General features: G+C 45.5%; 2 protein-coding genes across 15 annotated transcripts in view; both read right to left on the bottom strand.

The window, feature by feature from the left end:
* The window catches only part of phldb1b (pleckstrin homology-like domain, family B, member 1b), a 118229-nt gene that overhangs the window by 58619 nt on the left and 33483 nt on the right, over positions 1-26127 (bottom strand). For all 14 annotated transcript variants that reach the window (XM_084351400.1, XM_084351392.1, XM_084351399.1 and 11 more), the window contains exons 3-4: positions 25037-25160; positions 19357-19527 (exon numbers count right to left, since the gene is read on the bottom strand). In XM_084351400.1, coding sequence (XP_084207526.1) covers positions 19357-19527; positions 25037-25160 — 295 coding nt within the window. The remainder of the gene's footprint in view (positions 1-19356; positions 19528-25036; positions 25161-26127) is intronic.
* LOC311255687 (uncharacterized protein) lies at positions 21874-24052 on the bottom strand (the record flags this gene model as incomplete). Its single annotated transcript, XM_084350336.1, has 2 exons — positions 21874-22426; positions 22677-24052. The coding sequence occupies 2 exons, from the start codon at positions 24050-24052 to the stop codon at positions 22423-22425; spliced, it is 1380 nt and encodes a 459-aa protein (XP_084206462.1). The 3' UTR covers positions 21874-22422.

The raw sequence follows: 26127 nt of genomic DNA, 5'->3' as shown, positions 1-26127 counted from the left end.
GTCGTCAGCGGAGGACACGAGGCCTGAGGTAAAGACACAACCTTCTCCATTACACAAGAGGCTGCGCTGATGGACGACAAAGCCTACCTGCCTTTTACTGTGGACGGGCACACACTGACAGCTTGGGAAGAAACACCTGATTACATCATGGGCTGAGTGACCACGATGGGAAAATAGGTGTTTGTTCAGTTTGTTCAAGTGGTGTTACATGCTGCCTATAGACAAATTGTCCAGAAGGGACAGCATGGACAGAGAAATGTCCTGCTGTGAGGTGACGGTGCTCACCATGGTGGAGCAGCAGCTGTGTGGAGCCAGCATAGCCAAAGACCTGGTGCCCCTTCATGATGATTTAAGACATTCACACTACTACAGACAGTTCCACCTCCTGTGCACACAGACGTGTGGTCTGCTCAGTTAGTTGGGACTTCATCAGCTTGTGAAGAAGTGCTGACTTGGTGTGAAGCACCAGTTAAATTGATACTTTACACTGGTGCAGTGAATGCCACATGAGCCACCCAAAGGCTGCACTCTGCTTATTTGCATTAGTGTTCTTTTTCACCATCACTTTGTGTATGGGGAGTGAAGTTAAGAGGCCAGTTTTTAACATTTCCATCAGCGTTTCCTTCAGTGGTTACGACACCATCCTCAACATAATTTTGGTTGGTATTTTCCACAGCTCGGATTGTTTCTGCGGATATTTGGAAAATGAGTGCACCATCAGTCTGGTCATGAAAGGGGAAAAACAAAAAAGATGCTGAATAGGACATTTGAAAGCAGTCATCAGGATGTTAATACTGCGGTCTGCAGAGCCACGTCAGCTCAGCCGCCGTGTCTTCATGCTCTCCACTTCAGCAGTCATCCGACTCCCTCACCTAGCTCCTGTTTCCTCTGGATTGTGCCAGCAGCGCTCTCCTGCCTCCGCCTCCCTGACTCACTCACAGCACACACTCCTACATCTGACTTGCACCAACATGATCTCCCCGGCGAAGATCAATTCAGTCACTTCCAACCAAAATGCTGGTTAAAAGAACGTAGCTTGAAGCGGCGTCTGTCTGACACAGTCATGACAAACTCATCTCTCACTCTGAGATCTGGAGGGGTTTGGTGACGGCTCTGTTGCACTCTGTCTTTTTCACTCAGCAGTTGTGTCAAACAAAGAGCCGATGTGTTTGAGGGTTTGGGAAACAATGATAACAAAGGTTAATAACTGCAGCGCTGACAAATGTGGGTTAATGATGGCTACACTGTAAAAGAAAAACAAATACTGCTGACTGAAACAGCAAAAAACAGTAAAATAACAAAAAGTAACTCTCAGTCATTTTTCTAAATTAAATGACAGTTTTAGCTTTAATTTGACATGAGATCTTGTTCTTTTTTGGCTTTTTAATGTTCAAGTAACCTTTAAGTAGCCTCGCATCCATAAAACATTTGATTTCGATGATTGTAAAACTGGTAATCAGGTTCATATTTACAACAATGTACTGTGATTCTACAGCTATATCAGCTGATGTGAAGTGAATTGATCGTATCGGCCCATTTATTGTATCATTGATTCATATGTCAGCGGCTGTCGATGGAAAGCCTTTAACTCAAACGTGTGATAGCCTGATATGATCATGCAGAAACATACTGTGTTCATGTCCCATCGGCCTTGACTATACTTTGAGAGAACTATTAGCCTAGCGAATGCTAGCATGCTAACATGCTTGAACTAAGATTGTGACGATGGTAAACATTTTGGGTTAACTGCTTAAACTTAGCATGTCGCTGTCATTGTTGCCTTGTTAGCAGGTAACTGTTAGCATTTAGCTCGTGGCACTGCTAACTGCAGCCTCACTGAGCTGCTAGCATGACACAAAATCATGGCTTCCCGTTACATTTTAGAGAATACATGGCACTTTATTGTAGTGTCAAACCACCTGCTTTGAAAGTCATTTTAGTTAGCTAGTTAATGTCACAGTTTTAGTCTACTCCACACAATATCTTTTTGCATCTTCACACTTGAGAATTGCGGGCAGACAGAAACGGTCACATCCAACTGAAGATGGAGTTTAATAAACTTGATAAACTAAGACTTATTCTGGCACCACACACATTTGTTTCCTTAATGCTGAGAACCTATTTGTGGTGACTGATGCTCTGGGATCGTGCATCCATACAGTATGTACAGTAGTAACTGCACCAACAACTTCCACACACTGAGTGTCTGTGAGTGAATCACAGTCATGTTCAGTGTGGTGTTACTGTGTGGAGCAGCAGGCCTCAGTGGTGCAGAGGGAGGCTGCTGCAGGCTGATGGATGAAGGAAGACGTTTCTCTTTCTCTGCACTGTTCTCTCAGCACAAACTGCTGCTGGCAGCTGACACTCACTGCTGCTCCAGAGGGAGGCTGACCCTACACCTCAGCAGCCTACAGGCCTGTGTGTGTGTGTGTGTGGTCACTGACAGGAGGGAGGCCACCAGGGATCAGCACGTGATGACTCAACAAAACAGAGAACACACACACACACACACACACACACACACACACACACACACTGTGTGCACAGAGAAGCTCCTGCTCATTCAGGAACAGTGGCAGTGTGTACCACCGTGCACACCACCGTGCACTGTGGGACTGTATTGTCCACTGTAATGATGACAGGATGCAGTGGAAGCTAAAGGCATTCAATGAAGTCTGCTCACTTATTTAAATGCAGACTTGATTTTAACACATTTTTATGGGATTTAAATATTTTGAAAAAAAAAATTGCAGCAGTTAGCAGTTAGCTGTGTTATGATACCTGACAAAATATGAACACAGTAAGCTGTTTAATCAATAATCATCAGTAGTGTGGATAATGACTTAGTGGGTAAAGACCAGTTTGAGCACAAAAAGACCAGTGTGGGGCGTTCAGAAAATGACATCACTGTAATGGGCCTTTAACACCAGGAACACTTGTGTCATATCCATATAACCATATCCAAAATCCAAGCCCATACAGTATGCAGTCCCATACCATGATGATAACAACATCTATTGCCCAGCCCAATAGAAACCCTACACACTGGCCCCTTCATCTGTGTCTGTCTACAGCAGCATGTTTATTGGACACAAGATGCATTAGTGTGCACTAACTAACCAAAGATCAATGAGTATCGACAAGCGTTTAAAGATGAGGAGGATTCAGACAACGTTCCGCCAAGATACAAATCTCAGCAGCATTCAACTGACTGCTAACTGAGCATCCTGCTGCTGCTGCTGCTGCTGCTGCTGAAGGATCACACCCTCATGCTTTACAGATGAGTACATTTTACTGAAGCACATTTCAACGTGACATTTGCCATTTAACTTCTACTTTACATTAACTCACATATCATGACATTTACAAAGACATCACGCAGTAAATACAGCAAACTGACCTTTAAACATTTATGGTTGAATCACAAATCAAAGCATTGATACATGCAGCTGGACACGTGCCATTTTCCTAATCAGTGTATCTGCTTTAAGCTTCCAGTGAATCGCTGTCGCTCAGGTCCATCACCGGCAGTCTCTTGATGCCAATTAGCACTCATCAATTCAGCCATTACAACACCACGCAGCTTCTTATCATGATGGATCCTCCCGCTGCGAGGGGCGCACTTCAGGGAGCGTCACACAATAGATCTCCACAAAATACGTGTAGATTTATGGTCGTGTGGGGCGCGAGGCATCCATCCAGCCCCTGGAACGGTTCAGAATGTGGAGATGCTCTAAAGGGCCATGTATCATATTCAGCGAGGAGGAGGTGGGGACGGCTGGGATCATAAATCATGCTGTTTTTCATTACAGAGCACCCACACAGTGTTGACACAGAGAAACTGCACTGCTTCATTTTGCAATTACAGGAATGAAAGGTAATTTAATGGACGCACTTGGTGTAAAGTCAATAAAGTGGATATGAGTGATGCGTGAAGAGACGTCTGCTGTGACATTTCCGTCCTGAACAACATTTAAGATCAGGAGAGGAGCTCGTCAACAGCTAATCTCAGCTGTCTGGTTCTGGTCTCCAGTCTCCACCCAGACGGTCGGGCCTTCTCCCACCTTATCTCCAGCACTGCACAGATACAGCTGCAGACATGCTGCTCTCATAGGAAACAGACTGCCGGGGCGGGTGCGGTTAATGAGGCCAGAGAGACGCCGAACCCTAACCACACAGAGAAATTAACCACACCTCAAACCACTAAGTCCTTTATTTAGACTGGAGGGGCTTTCAGAGAGAGATGTTTGGGGTGAGTCTGTTTTTCTGGCATGTCTGAATGTTGCTCAACACATACACGACTTTATCTTCTCGACAACAGGAGTCAATATTTGTCAGTTCATCTACCGTTAGCTGTCCAGACATCACCTAGTTAGCAGTGAGTTATGGTGATGACGTACAATACGATATGCATTCCTTCCCTTTGCCATATCAAGCACACGTCTCCCTCGGTGGCCCAGGAGATCTCTGGTTTTAACTTGTGAGGCCTCCCCTTCAAAAGGTCACGTTCTCTACATTGATCAGTCATCACAGGAGCTAATCAGCTGAGGTGACAGGGGAGCTGAACCCAGGGGTGATGGAGGCCGGGCGCTCTGCTCATCAATTTTCCCCACAGCAAGCAGGGTGGTCCCCCCTGTTTGTGAAATAGTGATGAATTGTGATCTGTAAGATGCATGCGCATGGGCACGACATGGCATAAAATGGAAAATTTGTGTCCGCGTACATAAATCCTGCTTTTGTTTTGTTGCTTGAACCTCACCTGGACTGAAGTGGACCCCTGATTCTGGCGTGACAGTCTTTGTTCGTCCGCCATCACAGCTTCTCAACTACCTCCAGTGACTTCATCACGCTTCATTCATGTAGTGATTCACCCAGTAAAAGACAACTTGGTGCAGGCATTAAAGGGTGTGCTGAGAGTCCTGAACTGTTACTGTCCATTTGTGTCAATGTGCACAAATCCTGCAGATAAGACCTCAACCTTGGTTTCAATGAGGAAAGCAAACAAGCTACTTTGGCTGACATGAAGGACAAGTGTTGAGACGTTGGCTCTGGTTTGATCAGAATACCACTGAACGGGTTTCTGCAGATTAACATCTGCATGTTAGGCTGTTTCTATTTTGCTGAAACTAACAATTTTGGTCTCTCTCTCTGCAAGGACACAGATTTACTGAAGCACTTCCCATCAGTGTGATGGAAAAATACCAACATGGATCTTGGGTTTTCCCCTTTCTGCTCATTTAATTTTTTTCTGCCACATTGATATATATCACCATATTAAGTTAAATGGACTTCTATAGATCTTTCCCAGCAAAGGCAGTTTGGGGTTCAGTCTCTTGCTCAAGGATACTTCGACATGCAGCCGGGGGATCCAGGGATTCCAACCAGCGACCTTCAGATTACTGGACAACCCACTCTACCTCCTGAGCTACCACCACCCACAACATAAAGTTGATATAGCTAACGTGTTAACAAACTTGAGTCCAATTTACTTGCTTCTTTTAGCTCTATTTTTGGTCTCCACCAACTCCTGAAGGAACTATCCGTCTCTTTAGCTGCTAAATGCACATCCAATGCAAATCAACAGTGTTCACCAGTTCAACTCCAACTTGTCTGCCGTTTGTTGCTGAGCAGGGAGCTTACAGTGGGTTTATCAGAGCTTTATCACTGGAAACAGCTGCCTGCTGCAGCGACATACAAAGTTAACGTGAGCCGTGAGACTGAACCAAACAGTGAAGACCGAAACAATCAGCTGAGAGAGGCTAAAATGCTCCTGCACTTGTCACTGTGATCAACCTGTTTCACATTAGATGTCATCGGTCAAATCATTTTGTTCATATGAGCAAATACTCATAAAGGTTTAAATGAAAAAGATTTGATCCAACAGATGTTCTGTCCTGACAGGTCCACTGTTTCCTCTCAGCTCACAGGCAACACAATCATTTCTGATTCTGTGTGTCCGTGTTAAATATATTTAACACACGCTCAATAAAGATGGATCATACCTCGACAATAGATTCACAGTGTGTCTAATAGATTCATCACATGTAGCTCATGTCTCGGCCTGCAGTATTTATGCTTCCTGCTGTTGTTGCCTGTGTCGACAGCCTCATGAAGACTGAAGCTCTTGCACAACAACACACATCTTGACTGCATTATCCTCCACATCCATCCAGCTGTTTTAAACTCCCAATGAAATGAAACACTCCCTCTGGTTTTCCATCGTAGTGTGTGCGCAACTATTTCTCAGTAAATTTTAAAGAATCTACAAAATTAGTTTTACATCAAAGTGTCATTACTTTTACTGCTTGGAAAGCAGAAATCTGTTTTCTATCTCATGGTCACGACATGAACTGAACTGATTTGAAAAGACGTTTACGCCTTTCACAAGGCATTTATTGACTCTGCTGCACACACCTCTCTCAGAGCTGGACTGCAGAGTTGACAGCACCTCCTCAGATCTTGGCTGATTAGCTGGGCTGCTGTAACAGTTATCATTTACGGCTGCAGACGTTAGCTTCAGGTGAAAATGGCTGACGTGATTAGTAATTGTTGTGAAGCAAGAATACTTTTTTTTGTCACTCTCAGATGATCTCTGCCTCCCTCCAACATCCCTCCTACATAAGTGATGTTAGCCTAATGTCCGCCCACAGATCAAAGCATGGGAGCAACATCCAAAAGTAACTTTATTGTCCAGCTGAGGCCGGACAATAAACAATCATTTGGTTGTTTTCCGTTTTAAAACAAGTCATCAGCTGTTCAGTTGTTTAGCAGAATGCTGCAGCTCTGTTTTGTTGTGAAGCTCCAGCAATATTTTGTGGACTACAACACTTCACCTGACTTTCATCAGCATGGAGGGAGGAGATGATGGCTGAGTTTCATTTCTGGGTGAACTGTTCCTTTAAATCTGACTCCAGAGACTTACAAACAGCATGGCTCAACTTAATTGTGTTACATTCCTGTCTTTTATTGGTAGACGGAAACAATGGCTGTACTGCACACACTTAAAGCTTTTCACTGTATCTGAATGACTTGACTTTACTTAAAAATGTATCTTGTAGGAGGCTGGACATCGCCAACATTACTGTTATAAAAACAGCACTACGTTAGTGAACTGAATCCTTTTCAAACATGAAACAGGACACCTCATTCACTGCTACCAGTCAATCACCAACAGCTCATTAGCGGTGATTTGGATCAGCGCTGTTCCTGCTTGGTTTCATGTGAAGCAGTAAAATATCATCTGGCACTGCCACGTTGGCCTGAGATATCCAAAAACACACCAGTATCTCTCCCTCTGCAGAAGAACCCTCTGACCTGATATACTGTAAGCATGTCAGGATTCTTCCAGGAGTCAAAACCAGCTGGCGCACAAACTGAGATCTGTTTAATCAAAGGCTGTGCAGGAAAATATGACCAATTTTTGTAATTGCAATGAAGTCATACGGGGAAGGACAGGCAATGTTGGCCTCACAGAGAGGAAGAGGGGTGGAGGTGTGTGTGTGTGTGTGTGTGTGTGTGTGTGTGTGTGCCGTGACACCCCACCCCCAGTTAATCAGTTAGATTGATTCTCTGACCAGTGTGAGAGAACAATTTCACCCTCAACACCGCAGGACCGATCGCTCTAATCACTGGCTTCATCACACTGAGTGCTCTCTGAGTATTACTGCAGCAGCAGCATCTTTCAGGCCTGCACTGTGCTCCACAGTGACTCCACTTCAACCAAGAACCAAACTAATACTCAGCAAGGGGAAGCTCTAAAAGTGCTGCGTTCAAGTATCTGAGGGCTGTCATTCATTATGTCACGGTATCAAGCCTTTTATCTGCATGGAGCTTTATGTGTGGCAGGTCTTCAGGAGTGAGGACACATAAAGACAGTCAGGACCTTCACACAAGGACACTACAACCCCATTCTCTAATAAAACTGCAGGGACACATAAGTGGATTATAGAGCACATACTGTAATGCAAACAAGGTGAAAATCTATAAATAGAAGCTGTCAGTCAGTAAAATTAAAGACACAAAGGCTTCTTCTGCATCACACACATCTGATCCTTACAGGTGCACTATAAAAAATAAGACTAATATGGGCTGACCATCACTGTCAGTCTGCCAATTATTCTTTCAAACAATCAATTAATGAAAACTGTCAGAGCCCAGGGTGTCATCGTCACATGGCTCGTTTTCTCCGTCCAAAACCTCAAGAGATTAAACTCCAGCTCAACTGCTCGGGTGCTGTCAGTGACCACAGTTAGACACAGCTAAACATTTAGAAGTGTGAAATGGATTTAAGGAGACCTTTGGACAATTTGCAGCCGTCTTTCTTTCCAAGACATCTTCTTTCCCAACCCCAACCAAGTGGCTGTTGTGCCAAAGCCTAACCAGACCATATCAATTCAGTTCATTTAAGCTAGAAAAGCTCCACTCCACTCAGCAGATAGACCTTTTCCTAATTAAAGATCCTGCTATAATTCCATGAATTCTTCTGGATGTGAGATTTAACTCAAGTAATGAGCTGTTTTTCATTTAAGCTACATTACTGTGTCACAGCAGTGCATATATAAAATAGAAGAATAATGAAAGGTGAAATAGATGGGAGCTGCTGACAGTAAATCAGGGAGTATCTATTAAAACTGTTTCTTTAATACCAGAGCCGACAGGAACGATCAGTGTAAACCTTTGTGAGGTTCTTCTGGGACCACTCAGGTCAGTCCACCTAAATGCCAAATCATGCCTCAGGGTACTGTGGCATTAAAGGAGGAGTGGTTCGCTGCCCCTGTCTGCTCAAGCTATCTGATGAGTGTCTGTGGACCAAATATTCCATCATTTCTCCAATAACGTCTTTTTCCTTCACTCTGGAACGACCACATTAAATCTTTCCAGTGTGTCGACTAAACCTCAGGAACATTTCCCAGAAGATCAGATCAGAGGAACCAGAGGTGGTCAGAGCGAGAACGCTTCACATACTCCCACAATGAGTTCATGCAGTCAGGAGAGTTTCTTCAAGTCCTGCTCACACGTATCATAATGTAGAGTTCAGTTACAGAAACAGTGGCTGTGTGGAGCAGCACATCATGGCTGTGGCTTCATGACTGCTGTCACATGTTATTCCCTCTGCACCAACCGGCCTGTCAGGAGCTGGGAAACCATATTTCATCTCATGCACGCATGGTCACAGGACAGCAGAGAGAGCGTGCAGACAGGAATGGAATGGAAGAGTATTGTATCAAAGCATTGTATGCAGTTCTGTCAGGTCTTTGTATTGAATGTCGCTCAGATGAAGTTTCTGATGGCCAATCATCCCAACTGAGTCTGAACTAACCACAATCATCAACTGCATCAATAAATTCAGATTCTGAGGGGTCTGGACTAAAGCTGGGTAAGTAAATGATCTCAAAGTACCAACGGTGCTGGACACGCTGCAAAAACCAGGGCCACAGCCCCACTGTCAGGGTCCGAACACCGGATATAGAGAATTGTTTGAACTGAGCAAGAGTTCGTTTTATTTCTTAGGAATTCAACTTTTCATTTGAAAGAGGAAGAAGGTGCTATTTCTGCTTTTAAAATGTACACAGTGTGGCTTTATTAAAGCAGCTTTAAATCCCCCAGCAAGTAGAAGCTCAACACATCTATAAACAGCTGAGAATAAATGCCCAGTTATTTACAGCACACTGTACAGTCTGCTCTAAGAAAGCTTAGAGAAAATGTTTGGTGGTATGATGGGAGCACCACACACGCTGTATCAGCAGCTCTCTGTAACACTGTTTACTGATGGAGCCTCGCTACGCTTCACTCCTCTCATCTCAACATGCATCCTCCTCACCAACTCTCTGCAGCAGCTGATACTGTTATTCACTTATCAGTTAACTGGGAGGAAAGACTCAGGTCTATATGTGATTTTATTTTACCGTTGTGCGTGACGAACAAAGGCGACACCACTAAACCGCCAGCATGGGACGTCACTGAGTTACGGACGAGCTGCAGACAAAGAGATGCCCAAAACTATGGCTGACGGTTGCTATGGAAAGCTGACGGTTTACAGCCTCAGCAAAGGCCAAGGAGTCAAAGCCACCAGTTAATCAATGACTGCCTTTCACCGAGCCAGGGGCCATGAAACACAGAGGAGCACATACCAGAGGAAGATACTGTATGGGACTGGACAGGAGAGGAGGAGGAGGAGAGGAAGAGGAGAGGTCTAAACCTGCATTCCCATCATGTGGCAATAACTGTCTGAACGAATAAAAGGTTGGAGATGTGGTCACATGTTGGAAGCAGTCTGACGCCAGTGAGATGTCCTGATAGAGGATATGTGGAGACAGCGGTTGCTCCTAGTAAGCTGCTTCAAACACACTTCTGAGCTGATGTTGAGCAGCTAATTCAGCGTGGATCACACACAAAACTCCGGGACGTAGTTTGTGTCCTAACATGGCATTTCACTAACTGAGACCATGAAATAAAAAGTGGAATAAAAACATATACTTCAAATCTCTCATTGGGAATATTTGAATTCATATGTTGATACCTGTGTTTTCTCTTCTTTACCAAACTTGTTGCTGGTTCAAAGAATTGTTAGTAAAAAGACATAAACATGCAGGTAACATGAAAAACAATATGACACAGATGTGTAAAACAACATATCATTCCATGATGATTGAATAAATCGATTGACAGTGACTCAAAAACTAACCTTACATCACCGTTACTGGACTGGACCTTCATCGTACGCTCTCAGTTTGGTTAGGTTTAGGCAAAAACAAACTATATGTGTCTAAGTGACTTATCTAACTTCAGTTACAACCATACCTACATTACATACATGATGTAACTTCACTACACTAGCGAGTTCAAATGAAATCAACTTTAAATATCGGATTTCAGACTGCGAGAAAAGGTTCTCCAGCAATTTAGTAGAAAGAAAACTGAGGGGCTGACAGAGACAGGAGAAAGACAGCAGGCCAGTCATTCAGAGTGGACTCCTCCAGACCAACACACTGAACCTCAGGTGTAAAATCTGCGTGTGCCCCTTTAAAACATCATCCACGTCCCCGACCGGATGCAGCATCCAGCAGGCTGTCAGCTGCTGTCTCCAGTGGATGCTCATCACGGTAACGTGTCGCGGGCTGGTTACCGCTTGTCCCAACAGATGTTCCCTGCCCCCCTCCACCCCCCCTCCTCCTATTGTCAGGACAACTGAAGCCAATCCCCTGCTGTTAAACATGCTCCCAGAGGCAGATGGCCACAGGCCGGAGGATCCATCAATATTAAACCTCCCTGTGTGATCTACATGTGGTTTAGAGGTGAGCTCTAAACACGCAGTTCATTTCACAGTGTTGCTGGATGCATCCGCGTTAAGGTGTGTTTCTTAATAAATGTGCACTGCTTGTCTGCATGTTGGATATATACTGTGTTCTGTCAAAATCAAATTCAACTGAGCCAAAACCAAACATCCAAACCTGTCAATAACTGGCATTAAGTCCAGGTCCAAAGGAATCCTCTGGAGCTGACCGGTGTGACCTCGCTGCACAGTCATAATGATCACTCCTTCCCTCATTAATTACACTTGATCAGGTGTGATTCAGACTGTTTTCTCTGGGGTTTCTTTTTCAAAGCTCTCCTCTGTAAACCAATCAAATTTGGTTTGTATTAGCAGTTTTATTATCCGTCTAATAGTTTCATTCAGCTCTAAGTAGACCGTGATTCCATGAAGACACTGAAGGGCTGTTACTTTCATTTCAGTATGTATGTTGGATGTCATGCTGGCTGCAGTAAACTGAGATTATGAATCATTTGGTGCAGATAAGAAGCATTACATTGTGGACCTGTTAGCAGACAGTGGTGTGCATAGACGTTTTATGTTCCCTTGGTGGAACTTTTAAGGGCTGTATATTAAGTTTACATTTCATGGACAATCCTTGAGTTTCCTGTGGAGGTCACCGGGGAATCGCGTGTGGGTGATACTTCCAGTTTACTCTGGAACTTGTGTGTCATATTGTATATCATAAAACTCTTTAGCAGTGTTAGCTGTAGTGGGCTAAGCAATAAAAAGAGTGTTAGCAGTGTTCACTTGATAAAGTCTCCAAACTAGATCATCATGCCGTGCCAGTGGCTCAAAGAAAGAGGATTAGCATCCTGTAACCATGGAAAACACCGGTTCTGGTACAGCGACAGGACTCGCCAGAAGTTGCACCCAAAATTGGCTCGGGGTATTGAGGTCGCCAGGAATGAGGTTGATGTGATAAACAGAAAGTGATTTCAGTCATTGTCTGTGCTTTTAATCTGGAGGGGGACCCCTCAAATTTCCTGTCTGATCTTTTACTGTGCCTAGAAATATAACATTATATACTGAACATAGACTACAAAAATATTTTCAGTATTTAGTTTAAAGTGTAGTAGCAACTTTGATTGTTGCTTTTTTGTATGTATAATCTGAAAAGGAAGCCTGTTTCCTGCTGATGCAAAATATTAACCTGCACCACAAGAATTTTGTGGCTGAATTTGAGGTGATAATCAACACTGAGAATAACATTTTTCATAATTTTGCAGCCTTAGTATGACAACTATAACTATAACATGAAAAGTCGTATCAGTCCATCTTTAGTCTGGATATGTCAGTAAGTAAATCTTCTAATTTGACTCAGACAATTGGCCTAATTTTGCCACTGTCAGACGATGAGACACCCTTGGGGGGAGATTATTTCAGTCAAACTCAAGGACGTGTACCGTAAACAAAATGTGTTGAGGGAGGTAAGGGTGGATACAGGGGGAGGAGTGTTGTCTCTCCCCTCTGGTAGTCCACCAAGCTGGATAAAATCAGACACGGTGAGCAGTTATTAAGTGTGAAGGCCTGCAGTGTGAACACAACACTGGTATATTTGTAGTATTTAACCACTGTCTCATTGGACACATCGCCTTGACCTCGGTGTAGCCAGAGGATGTACGACCTCAGACTGTGTCAACGACAACATGCAGGAAGACACACAGTGAGCCAGCGTATGCACACCAGCTGCTGCCACCTCCTTTCCTCCCTCTCTGTGCTGAGCTGCCCCCGTCGCCCGGCACACATGTCTGAGCGGTGCTCTGGGCCCGCCGGGAGCCCACATCACATACACAGCAGCCTGAGGACTGTTTGCAGAGGGGCTTCTCTCTGACTCCTCACTTCCTTTCTTTACAGCGGGGTCAACGCAATGTGTCAGAGATGACGGATGTTGAGGAGGTGCAGCAGCAGAGAGAGAAGGACCACACTCCTTCAGTGAGAAGGTCCTGTCTAATATGATCACAACTCATGGCCCAGAGGCCTCTGAATAAGCAGAACGCATGAGAGGAAAGCTCTATTCTATTCCGGTTAGCAGCCCTGGTTAGGTCACATTGGCAACCAGGAATAGCAGTGTAACAGTAGACAGACACAGTGAGGTCTGCTCATGCCAGGCTGGATGGTCTCAGCAGATCTGGCAGACTTGTATATGTTTGTAGTCTATAAACAGAACTCACATGGTGGCAGGGGGAAGTCTGGACTCAGTGACTGAGTGCAACGTTAGGGCAGGTGTTCATGCTGGATGTGTGCAGTGACAGTCCAGACTCCGTTCAAAAGTTTGCCAATTAAGAATTTACTTGCATGTAGTCAAAATGTCCTCGTTTTGAAGTGTGATTACAACAACTCAATGAGGTTACAATGGTATTTCTGAAAATTCGGCTTGAAAATTAATACAAAGCTTCTCTTAATATAAATAAAATTCAAACTTTTGTAGTTCGCTAACAGCAACAGGAGCCACTTCGGGGAACGAGCAAATTGTGAACAAGTTAAATTTTTTAGAAGTAATGTTTGGTATAAGTATGCCGAATTAAACCGAGAATGCTTGTTAATTCGTCGAGAGCTGTAAGTAATGTTCTATTACATGTAGTTCACCCATAAGAAAGGACGAAGTTACATTTGTCAGATTTTTAAGGGGAGTTTGGCAGAAGTCTGCGTTCTGACTGAAATGAACTAAAAGGACAGCGACTGGTGTCCACAGTGTGTTAGCAGGTCACATACAGCAGCCTCAAGGAGCACTCGGCTTCACTTTGGTCCTGGTCCTCCCACAGTCCGGACCTTTAATGACACCGGCACCTCACGTTGCAAGTGCGGTCACAGGGACCTGAACGCAGCCTGAACCCTGTAATAAGTGTGGGACAGTGAGCACAGACACTTACTTTAACTCCGGTGGGTGAAGCTCCTCTGCTCCTCCGCAGCTCTCATCGCCTCTGCTCCTTTAAAACCGAGCCACGTGTTTCTCTCCGGTCCTGCACTTATTGTGAACAACAGGAGCGTTTATGGGCTTTTTGTCCCGACGCGCTTTTGTTATGATAATCCTCAAAGCCAACACTCTCTAATATATGCTGCAGATATGCGAGTGTTCACAAAGGGGAGCTGTCTGCTCGGCTGGCCCACTTGTTAAAACACGGCTCATCCACTGACGCGTTGGTATATCCCGGCTCATTCAAACCCAGTGCGGGACTGTTACAGTCATTGTGCTGTCCCGTCCATTGTCTCCGTCCCCGCTCTGTCCGCGGAGTAAAGACGCTCTCTCGGTGTGTGACACAGCTGGCTCACACTCATCCCTCAGCCCGCAGAGACGCACTGAGGCTGGGCTGTCAGGGAGCCAGGAGCGGGAGAGACACCAGAGAGGAGGAGCAGGAGGAGGAGGAGAAGGTGGAGATCCTGACTCAGAGGGGGAGAGGAGGGGGGAGGAGGGGGAGAGGAGGGTGTAGCTGAAGACAGAGACCCCTGGAGTGAAGCATCAGATACCGCTGACACACACATCCTAATCCACAATAAAGGAAATGACCTGATCAATAACGTTTCATATGCTGCTCTGTTCATAAGGCTGATGTGAGTCAGTGAGAGCTGCCAAGGTGTGGCTCGCTCTCTCTCTCTCTCTCTCTCTCTCTCTGTCTCTCTCTCTTTGATCACTATGTTAAAGAGCAAAGGTGAAGCCATAAACACACACACACACACACACACACACACACACATTAGAGGGAGTATTCAGGACGAGTGGGCACACTAAATCTGCAAGAAATATTATGATAGCGTGTGTGTGTGTGTGTGTGTGTGTGTGTGGGTTTAGACATCACATTATATGATTGGTTATGCTGTTAATAAGTCATAAGTCAGTGGGTTCCTACTGACACAACAAACTGTGAACAAGAGTTGGAGGCTGCACAAGGTCTGTGGTCTGAAGTATTGAGATCCTTTCGTTTTAAAGAAATACTCAGTTACAAGTAAAAGTGCGACTTAAAAGCAGAGAAATATCATCATCAGAATGCATGATGCATGCATGTGTACGCAGCATCTGCTGTAGCTCTTCATGGTGGAGCTGTTTGAAGGAATGGCATTGCATTGAATGGAAATACTCATGTAAAGTACACATACCTAAAAGTTATATTCCAGTAGAGTATTTTGTATGAAAGTATGAAGCACCTGTTAGAGGAGCACTACAGTGACTTATCATAAAACATCCATAAAGGACAGAGAATCACAGGAGACTGATTTTTAAATCACAGCAACAGAAGCTGAGACTTTTCATTCCTTTTATGTATGAAGCTCTTAAAAACCCCATGAATCCTACATTGCCCACAATGCAGTTCAACACCACCTTGTTACGTTGTCGCCAGATAAATACAAACAACTTTTGAACTCCACGAATCAAGTGTGTCCGTCTCCAAGCCCAAGCTGACAAACCCAAGAACATAACCCTGATGATGTCATCAGGGTTATGTTCTTGGGTTTGTCTGCATGTCTGCATTTTGTAGTTTCCTATTTCAAATAACTCTAAGTGTTACATCACAGGCAACTGGACTAGTCTCAGTTGTGATATAGCACTTAGAGTTATTTGACATGGACGACTGAGACCCTTCGTGTATGTCAAATAACATTAAAGGGCAACTCCACCAATTTTAAACATTAAAGTGTGTTCACAGCTGTTGGGGAGTTCTACTGCATATGTGAAGAAAGTGGTATAAAGTCTTTTGTCAGTGGCCGAGTTGCATTGTGGGTGATGAAGGCAGCAGGTTTGAAAAGGACTCATTATGGACGGTTTATAAACAACTGATTAAAATCAATACAGCAGAACAGAGATATCACCTTTTTAGTCCACACGTTCTTCTTCCTTTTCAAAACCTGGTGCCTACATTACCCATAATGCAACTTAGCCACTGAGTGACATCACTGGAGGCAGTTTATCAGATCACATAATCAGAAACCTGCTCGTCTGACTGTCTTCCTCAGTTAGTGTGGAGATTTTTACCCGAGCCCTCTTATTCACTCTGATAGGCTGAATCAGGCCGCCCAGCCTTGATCCCTTTAAAACATCAGCTCATCCTGCTTTGAACAAACTGGCTTACAGTAGTTTTTACATGCCCTTTCATTGTCAGGATTTCCCTCCACCGGCTCTTCAGATTTATAATGTAAACCCGGGCGGATTACCACTAAACGCTTGTTGAGCACTCTGTAACAATACGGACTTGTTGCTGCTGCTTTTCTATAAATTGTAATGCTGACAAGTGAAAGCCTTCACTGTATTATTAAAGGAAATCAGAACGCAGACAGCATGACAGCCTAGTCATAATTCACCCTGATGCAGCCTCTGGACCCTCCACTCACCTGTCTTTAAGTGCACTTCAATGTATGACTCATATAATGCACATTATTCATGGGAGTGGTAAGAGAATGATTGTGTAACCAACAATGTCTGATCCACTTCCTGCTGTGAAATTAGATCTACATCAGCCTGCAGTGACACATGAACACAACCAAAACTATTTCCTTTCTCGACCACTTCAGCTCCCCTCACTGTACATGACATCTCTCCAGCAGCCTGACAGTGAACTCTGATGGAGCCTCACGCTCATTCTCCAACCTGAAACCCTCCCTGGGGCCAAAGTAGGATCTGTCTGGGGTAGAAGGGCAGTATAAATAGCCCCGTGTCCCCGCTCAGGTTACCCAGCCAGGGTCCAGGTTGAAATACCAAAAGACAGAGGGACACACACACATGTTTGTCTCCACACACACACACATCCAAAGGCATGCAGGGAGCACTCAGAGAGCAGTGATATTAGTTCATGTGACTGTGCTGTCAGTATAGTTTGTACAGGTGAGCAGGAGAATAATGTGACTACAGGGTGTGATCACACAGCAGCAGAGACGGCAGTTCACATCCTGTGAGTAATGGTGAGAAGTATCCCAGAACTCCCTCTCATGCTCTGATGTAAACTTCGATGAGTCTCCATGACCAAATCCATACAGTGCTCGACAGTTTCACTTCCTCTCTGATTTGTTAAAGCAGCTCTGAGCTTGATTATGATGCAGAAAATACATCCGCTTGTCCGTTTTAACAGAAACTGATTCATAGTTTACAGGATAACTTCCCATTTTTAAAAAATCTGTCTAAAACAAGCATCAGAGGCTCAGACAGACAACAAAAACTGCTTGTAATCCTTCCTCCTTTCCAAAGTAATGTCAGTGCAAGTGATGGGGAATAAAATCAGAAACAGTCCTTCAGTGTAAAACTGTATTCCAACGTTGAAGTGAAGATAATGTGATAATGTGCCTCCTCAGTCTGAGTTAGACAAACCAAGTTACAATCTGTTAAGTTCATAAGTCCCTCTTTGTGTTGGTGCAGACAGATCCCTGCTGAGCTGTGGAGCAGCAAGGATCACATCAACACAGAGTCTGTATTAAAAGACTAACTGTGGAGGATAGATTAGGAATCTTCCTCAGATTAAGAAGGAGTCTTTTAATGGTCAGTGTGAACGGGAGAAACGATTACAGGGAGTAAAACGTGTTGTGACGTTCTGATGATGATTTAGCCTCTGGGGGCAACAGCCGCTGATTCAGGGCTTCTGGACTTCCTCTACTGTGCAACGATCATTGTTTACAGTCCGATTAGCAACTCCAGGGCAATATTTCTACGTCTGACTGCTGATGAATCTTAAAAAAATATAATAAATTGCCATCAGACGACAGCCAGCATTCTGAGATCACCCCTTTTACCTTCCACACAGTGTTTGATGCAACCACAGCCCGCTCAAACGTGATTGGTCAATACTACTCAGTGTCATGGTCCTGTCAGTTTAGTTTCATTGTGTGTGTTTTGTGTGTTTTCTAGGATCCTGTGGTGTATGATCTCTCCAGTGTTCTGTTTCCTCTCCTGTTTGTGCTCCTCACCAGCCTGGTTTTCCCTCCACACCTGTCTTCTATCTGTGTAATTAGCCCCGCCCTGTTACCTGGGTTACTCCCCGGTCTGCTTTCCCTCCTCACCTGCACTACATCCCCTTCATTAGCTCTTCCCCCTCCCCAGGGTTTTTGCAGTTTTTGTCAGTCTTCTGTTGTGTTCCTGTGATGCTGCTGTTCTGTTCCTCGTATTGCTGTGATCCTGATAAAAACTTCATCCACTGCACTTCCTGCCTGCCGTCTCGTGCATTAGTGCCTGACACTCAGACCACAAACAAACTACAAACTGAATGCTTCTGATACCACAATCTTGTCCCTTGTCCTCAGGTGTCTAGAGACTACTGGTCCATATTGGACATACTAACTGTACAGAAGTTGTGCACAGTTTTCACAGTACAGTTGATGGTTTTAATGTCAGGTATGTCTGTAAATAATCTGCTCCAGACTGGTGAAGTGGGGACTTGTTTGATCACTTGTATGGCTCGCCCTGAAGGACTCCATTGTTTTGTTTTACATTTTAGTTGGTGCCATGTCTTCTGATTGAAGAATAATAGCCAGAACTATTATTTCCCTTAGCTTCAATTTTGTCCTTCAGTTCAGACATGTTGTAACACTATGAACGGTCCACATTCAAAACCAACAACTAATGCAGTGAGTGTGTAGAGTATATTCCAGAATCAGCAAGATCCTTCGAGGTGCCACAGCTTCCCTTCTTTCCCAGGAGGCTTTGCATTCTATGAAAGCAATGCTTCACCTTAAAATGCCAGCCCCAGAGGATCATTTCAGTAAAATCCTCCACAGCATCCAATCTAAGATCCACCTGGGCATGTGGCAGAGTGAAAATCAATTCATCTCTCCCTCTGGTTTCTTCAATATCTGCATGCCTGAGCACAGCACAGCTCGCTCTATTAACTTATTAACACAGGAAGCTCAGGCTGTTCTTCAATCGATTGCAAGGCGCAGACTGTGTATTTGATCTAATAGACCTGCTGGTTCTGATGCTGTATTTCATTGACCAGGTCGAGAGCTGATCTATGGATTATTACATTAACTGAGATCACAGACTTCAGCAGAAAGGTGTATCGTCGGTAAATAAACTGAACTGCAGGTAACCGCCCAGCACGGCAGAGTGCGCACAGGCTGATTCCTACCTTGTGACAGGCGGACGGGCTGTGTGACCTGGAGCCCGTCCACAGAACACAGGTTCCCACAGGGGTGCAGCGTGATGAGCCCGGACCTGTTCTCTATGTAGCAGTGCTGGGCAGCCACCCCGGGGCCCTGGATGTTAATGTCCATGGGTCCATGACCCAACGTGGTCCGGCCTGGAGGACAGAAGAACAGTGAGAGTAACATGTGATGTGGTCCAACACTGTCATACACATTTAATATGTAATGTGGTTGGTTACATACAGCACTGTGCTGAAGGTTACTCATGGAGTCACGACATGTTTACATAATCATGGATGAACTGTTTACAATGACATTATTATATCCAATTATAATAATAATGTGTGTGTGTGTGTGTGTGTGTGTGTGTGTGTGTGTGTGTGCGTGCGTGCGTGCGTGCGTGCGTGCGTGCGTGCGTGCGTGCGTGCGTGTGTGTGTGTGTGCGCGTGTGTGTGTGTGTAATGGACTGCATTTATATCTTATTTTTCTAGTCTCACCGACCAATCAAAGGGCTTTACAGCACAACTCAGCATTCAGCCACCACACACATTCACACACTGGTGGCAGAGGATACGTGCAAGGCGCCATTCATAGTAACCATAGTAACCACTGAGACACACACACACACACACACACACACCTAGAGGAGAGGGTGAGACTGCGGAGGATCAAACAACTGACCTGCCCATTATTTGACACACATTTTACCTCGCTCTCTCTCTCTCTCTCTCTCTCTCTCTCTCTCTCTGTGCATGCATCTGTGTGTGTGTGTGTGTGTGTGTGTGTGTGTTTGTGTGTTTGCCACGTATGCACACTACTACTACTGTAACCCTACTACTTCCTGTATTGATCCCTGATGTATTTTGATGGAGGATCTTTACTACACTGCACTCGTCCTGTGCTTAACCACCTTATTTTTGATTGACGATCAATTCTAGCACACGTTAGAAGAATATCACCTGCAGGCTTCAGCGTCACTGTTTTATTGTGGGTCACAAATCTACTGGCCTGAAATCAGTTTCAACTTTAGCCCCTTTACACCTGGCGAGCTCTCTGCCCTGCTGACAGCCAGCTCTGTACAACACGCTCTGCAGCTGAGTTGGCACCTGCTGTCTGACTCACTTCAAGCAAGTGAGTTGATAGATTTAATCCTTACTGTTGAGCCCTGACCTGTAATGAAACATATACATATCAATCGGTTTTTTGTTTTTACCAGAAATATTTGAAAATAACTTTCCCAGCCACCACCAGCAGCCTATACATATGGTCTATATGTAGGTAACCTGAGAGGCAAATCTCTGGGCAAAATCAGAATCAGAATCAGAATCAGAATTCCTTTATTTGTCCCGCAAATGGGGAAATTTCTTTGTCACAACAGCCAAAGGACAGTATCACACTTAAACAGTAATAAAAGTAAAAAATAAACAATATAATAAGACATAAGAAATAGAATTTAACTGGTATATACATAATATCTACAATATGAAATTGGTATTTACAATATGACATAGTATTTATTATTTATAATATGGACAGTGTAAGTTTAAACAGTTGGTATTTTTATTTACAAACAATAAATAATAAATATGGATATTAAAAATTGTCCAATTTGTGCAAACCAGAAAGTGTGTGGATATGTGCAGAGTTTTTTTATTGCACAGTGCACAGTGAGGTCTACTGGGAGCAGTGCTGGTTGTAGACTCTGACAGCAGCAGGAAGGAAGGACCTGCGATACCTCTCCTTCACACACTTGGGGTGTATCAGCCTGTCACTGAAGGAGCTGACCAGTGCTGTGATAGTGGCCTGTAGGGGGTGGGACTCCTTCACCAGCAGCGATGATAGCTTGGCCATCATCCTGCTGTCTCCCACCACCTGCACTGGGTCAAGAGGGCATCCCAGGATGGAGCTGGCCTTCTTGATAAGTTTATCAAGTCTCTTCCTATCTGCTGCCGAAATGCTGCTGCTCCAGCAGACTATACCATAGAAAATGGCTGATGCCACCACAGAGTCATAGAAAGAAGTCAGGAGTGCCCCCTGCACTCCAAAGGACCTGAGCTTCCTCAGCAGATGGAGTCTGCTCTGACCTTTCTTGTATATTGCTGCAGTGTGATGAGTCCAGTCCAGTTTGTTGTTCAGGTGAACTCCCAGGTACTTGTAAGACGTCACCATCTCAATGTCCGTTCCCAGGATGTTCACCTGAATGCAGGGTTGTTTGCGCCTGCGGAAATCCACCACCAGCTCTTTGGTCTTCCCGGCGTTGAGCTGGAGGTGGTTCCGCTGGCACCAGTCCACAAAGTCCTGAATAAGTTCTCTGTAGGCTCCGTCATCCCCGTCCCTGATGAGGCCGACGATAGCAGAGTCGTCAGAGAACTTTTGTAGATGGCTGTGGGGTGTTTGGTGGGAGAAATCAGCAGTGTACAGGGTGAACAGGAAAGGGGCCAGGACTGTTCCCTGTGGGGCCCCTGTACTGCGGACAACCGTGTCCGACACGCAGTCCCGAGTCCTCACATACTGTGGCCGGTTGGTGAGGTAATCGAGGATCCAGGACGTGAGGTGTTGGTCCACCCCCGTGAGCTCCAGCTTGTCCCCCAACAGTGCAGGCTGTATGGTGTTGAAAGCACTGGAGAAATCAAAGAACATGATCCTCACAGTGCTTCCAGGCTGCTCCAGGTGGGACAGTGATCTGTCCAGGAGGAAGATGATGGCGTCGTCCACTCCGATGCCAGGCTGGTAGGCAAACTGGAGTGGGTCCATAAAAGGACCCACCAGAGGGCGGAGATGGACAAGGACCAGCCGCTCCAGGGTCTTCATCAGGTGTGAAGTGAGAGCAACTGGTCTGTAGCTGTTGAAGTCCTTTGGGTGAGGGATCTTTGGTACTGGTACCACACAGGAGGTTTTCCACAGCAGTGGCACTTTTCCCAGCTTCAGGCTCATGTTAAAGATGTACTCCACAATCCTGCACAGCTGGTCTGCACAGGACTTGAGGAGCCTGGAGCTGATCCCGTCTGGACCCGTGGACTTCTTCACCTTCATCTTCCTCAGTTGATTCCTCACCTGGATAGTGGAGAGGGACAGATTGGAGCAGGGGGGCTGAGTGTCGGGTGGGGGAGGTGGGTGAATGTCAGGGGGGGCAGTGGAGGGTGTCTGCGACATGAAAGCAGTGGAGAGGGAGGTAGAGGTGAGAATTGGGCAGGAAACAGGGGGGGGGGAAGAGGTGGTGGGGGGCAGCAGAGATGAATGGGCCGGGGGAGGGGTGGGTGTCTGGTCAAACCTATTGAAAAATAGGTTCAGGTCGTTCACCCACGTCTGATCCCCGGCAGCCTGGGAGTCTGGTTTCCTCAGTCCTGAGATGGTTTTAAGGCTTTTCCAGACTCCACTGATGTTACTCTGCTGCAGCTGGACCTCCATCTTCCTCCTGTAGCTGTTCTTCCCCTCTCGGATCTTCTTCCTCAGCTCCTTCTGCACAGCCTTCAGCTCCTCCTTGTTTCCTGACCTAAAGGCCCTCTTTTTCTCCTTAAGGAGAGCCTTAATGTCAGGATTAATCCAGGGTTTGCTGTTTGAAAAACACCGTACAGTCCTGGTGGGTACAGTGTTTTCAACACAGAAGTTGATGTAGTCCGTTATGCATCCTGTTAAGCTGTCGATGTCCTCCCCATGAGCAACACACAGTTCTTCCCACACAGTTGAGTCAAAGCAGTCCCTCAGAGCCTCTTCAGACTCCTCAGTCCATGCTTTAACTGTGCGGGTTTCCACTGGTTGCCTGTTTACAAGGGGCTTGTACACAGGCAGGAGATGAACCAGGTTGTGGTCAGATCTTCCCAGGGGAGGGAGGGGGGATGAGTTGTATGCCTCCTTGCTGTTGGCATAGAATAAGTCCAGTGTTCTATTGTCTCTGGTGTGGCAGGTGACATACTGAGTGAATGTGGGCAGGGTGGAGGACAGAGAGGCATGATTGAAATCCCCAGAGATGAGGAAGAGGGCCTGTGGGTGCTGTGTCTGCAGTGAGCTTGTGACTGAGTGGAGAGCGTCACAAGCTGCATCAGCGTTAGCAGAGGGGGGGATATACACAGCGAGTACGATCACCTGTGTAAACTCCCTCGGGAGGTAGTACGGCCTCATGCTAACCGCTAAAAGTTCAATGTCTTTACTGCAGACCTGCTCTTTAACAGTGATGTGCCCAGAGTTACACCATCTGTCATTAACAAACACAGCCAGCCCTCCTCCTTTCCTCTTACCGCTCTCTGCCGTCCTGTCCGCCCGCCGCATTTGAAATCCGTCCAGGTTAGCGTCCGTGTCCGGGGTCTGCGCCGTTAGCCACGTCTCAGTAAACACCATGATGCTGCTCTCACGGTAGTCCCTCTGATGCCGGGTCAGCGCCGTTAGCTCGTCCATCTTGTTGGGGAGAGATCTTACATTCCCCATGATGATGGACGGGAGGATGGGTCGGTAGCGTCTCCTCCTGCTACGGCGAGCAGCTCCGGCACGGCACCCGCGTCTCCTCCTCTTCAACTCCCGCGGGACATCGGGCCGCTCGAGCGGCGGCACCGCAGCGCTACTGAGGGCCAACAGCTGATCCCTACTGTAAACAATAGGGCCGCGTACAGGCTCCCCGGACACGGCGGAAAACAGCGAAAGAAGCAGAATTAAGACCAGAGCGATAAAAACAACTCTGGTCTCCATACTGCCCGGAGAAAGCGCTCCAAAGTCAAGTAAATAAAAAAAGTTAAAAAGTACTAAAAGTTATAAAAAAAGAAGAAAAAGCTCAAAGGTGAGCGAGAGCTGCTGTAACAGGCTGCCACTCACGCGGCGCCCCTCCTTGTAAAAGCTAAAAGGTTATAAGCTGCTGTTCATTAAGCCTGCTGCTTTGAGCGGACACTTATAACTGAAGGTGACTGAGACAAGTGTACCTCGTCTGGATTGTGGTGGCTCGACAGTTAGAGAGTAACGTCCTCAGAGACTTCAGTAAGAAAATCAACCTGAAACTAGAAAGATGATGGGGGTGTGCCCCCGAATGCCACGTGGAAATCACAGAGTGGCATAGAAACAATGATAGTGGTCATGTGAGGACACGAGGGGCAGGTGAAATGCTACAGGTAAGTGTAACAAACAAACACACTGGTTCACACACACTGTACCTGCCAGGAAACAATCGGCAGACAGACAGACCATCATACAAAGAGGCACACCAGAGGCCAAGAGGTCAGCAGACAGAAACACATGATGAAGTGTCTGCAGCTCAGACAAAAGAGACAGACAAGGACGAAAGATAGATATAGAGGTGATAACAGGGTCAGGTCAGCAGAGGTATAAGTGTGTGTGTGTGTGTGTGTGTGTGTGTGTGTGTGTGTGTGTTGTTGTTGTTGTTGTGGCCCTTTATAAAAGTTGATAACTAATAAAATCATTTTAAACAAACTTCATGTAATAAAGCAAAGACCACAACTGAAAGTCAACAAAGCGCTGGAGAGTTTAGCAGTGACGTCAGCAATGTAAGAAGTTGTGACTTCACTGGTAAAATCTCCAGCACTTAGATGTTTTACTGACTGAATAATGCAGGAGCAGTCAAAAATACAACAGCAGTGTCTTCTGTAAGAGTGACGTCAGTGGCTGCATCCACATCCGTCTCTGAGGCTGACTGGTGTGTTGGTGCTGCAGGAGAAGTCTCACCTTCAGGAAGGGGCAGCAGGGTGATGGCTGTACTCAGTCGGCCACTACCCAGGCTGACCAGGTGAGGGCGCTCTGCCTGGAACTTCAGCCCCTTTCCGGTCTCAATCAGGTCCAGTGGAGTGCTCTGGAAAAAGGAAAGTCGCAAACAAATTGTAAATTCTGAGTTTTTGGTCTGGATAAATGAGCTTTTTTGTGTTTGTGTAGCATTAAAATTGACTGATTGTCGGGTTGCCAACAATGGGGGCAGGTCTCTTAAACTGTCTGGTGTGATAGGTTTCCATGTTTGGACCATTTGTTGTTGGAATTTTCCTTCAAGTGGAAGTTTTCCTATAAAACACACCCAAATTAATTGTATGTTTTGAGTTAATGCACAGTGTGCAATTTCTGCCACTAGGGGTCTCCAGTGTGGGATCATGGGAGTTGTTGTCTTCATTGTAAATAACCACCGTGTCTAATTGACGTGACTCAGGCTGAAATGTTTACGGGCGAGGTCATGTTTTAACGATTTAGTTACGTTCGCCGACTTCCTTCCTCACGCTCTGCTGCATCATCTGATGATTGTCGGAAACACTCGGGATTATGTAAGTACAAGACTCAACAACATGTAGAACAGAGGTCCAGTTGGCTTCAGACATTTTACTGCAGTATTCTTACGTCTTCTTCCGTTGACAAATCATGTACTATGAACTATGTTAAATCCTCACACATAACTGGTGTAAATGAGCTTCATTATCACTAAGTGACTGGGAACACCTGCACTGCAAATAAAATGTCACTCACAGCCTTGCAGACATTGCAACACACTGTATGTAATCTACACGTCTGTCTCCATTTGCACAGCGATGTCTGCACTATAAATGGCACACTGTGAATGAGGCCTGATCAGCAATCATTTCCTGTCCATTAGCTGAACTAATTGGTTGTGCATGACGCAATATGGATATGTAGTATTAGCGGGCGGTCAGAGAGGAGAGACAACACTCATGTTTCTGTTTTACTGCTTCACTAATGCATCAGGCCGACAGACAGAGAGATCCACCCTCCTCAGTGGGGCTGAGAAGAGGAGTCTGAATGTCTTCACTGTGGGAGGT

The sequence above is a fragment of the Pagrus pagrus genome, assembly GCF_965226575.1.
Source record: "Pagrus pagrus genome assembly, chromosome: 4".
In the NCBI taxonomy this organism is placed as follows: domain Eukaryota; kingdom Metazoa; phylum Chordata; class Actinopteri; order Spariformes; family Sparidae; genus Pagrus; species Pagrus pagrus.
Note: the sequence above shows the minus strand (reverse complement) of the source record. Positions and strands in the feature narration are given on the sequence as shown.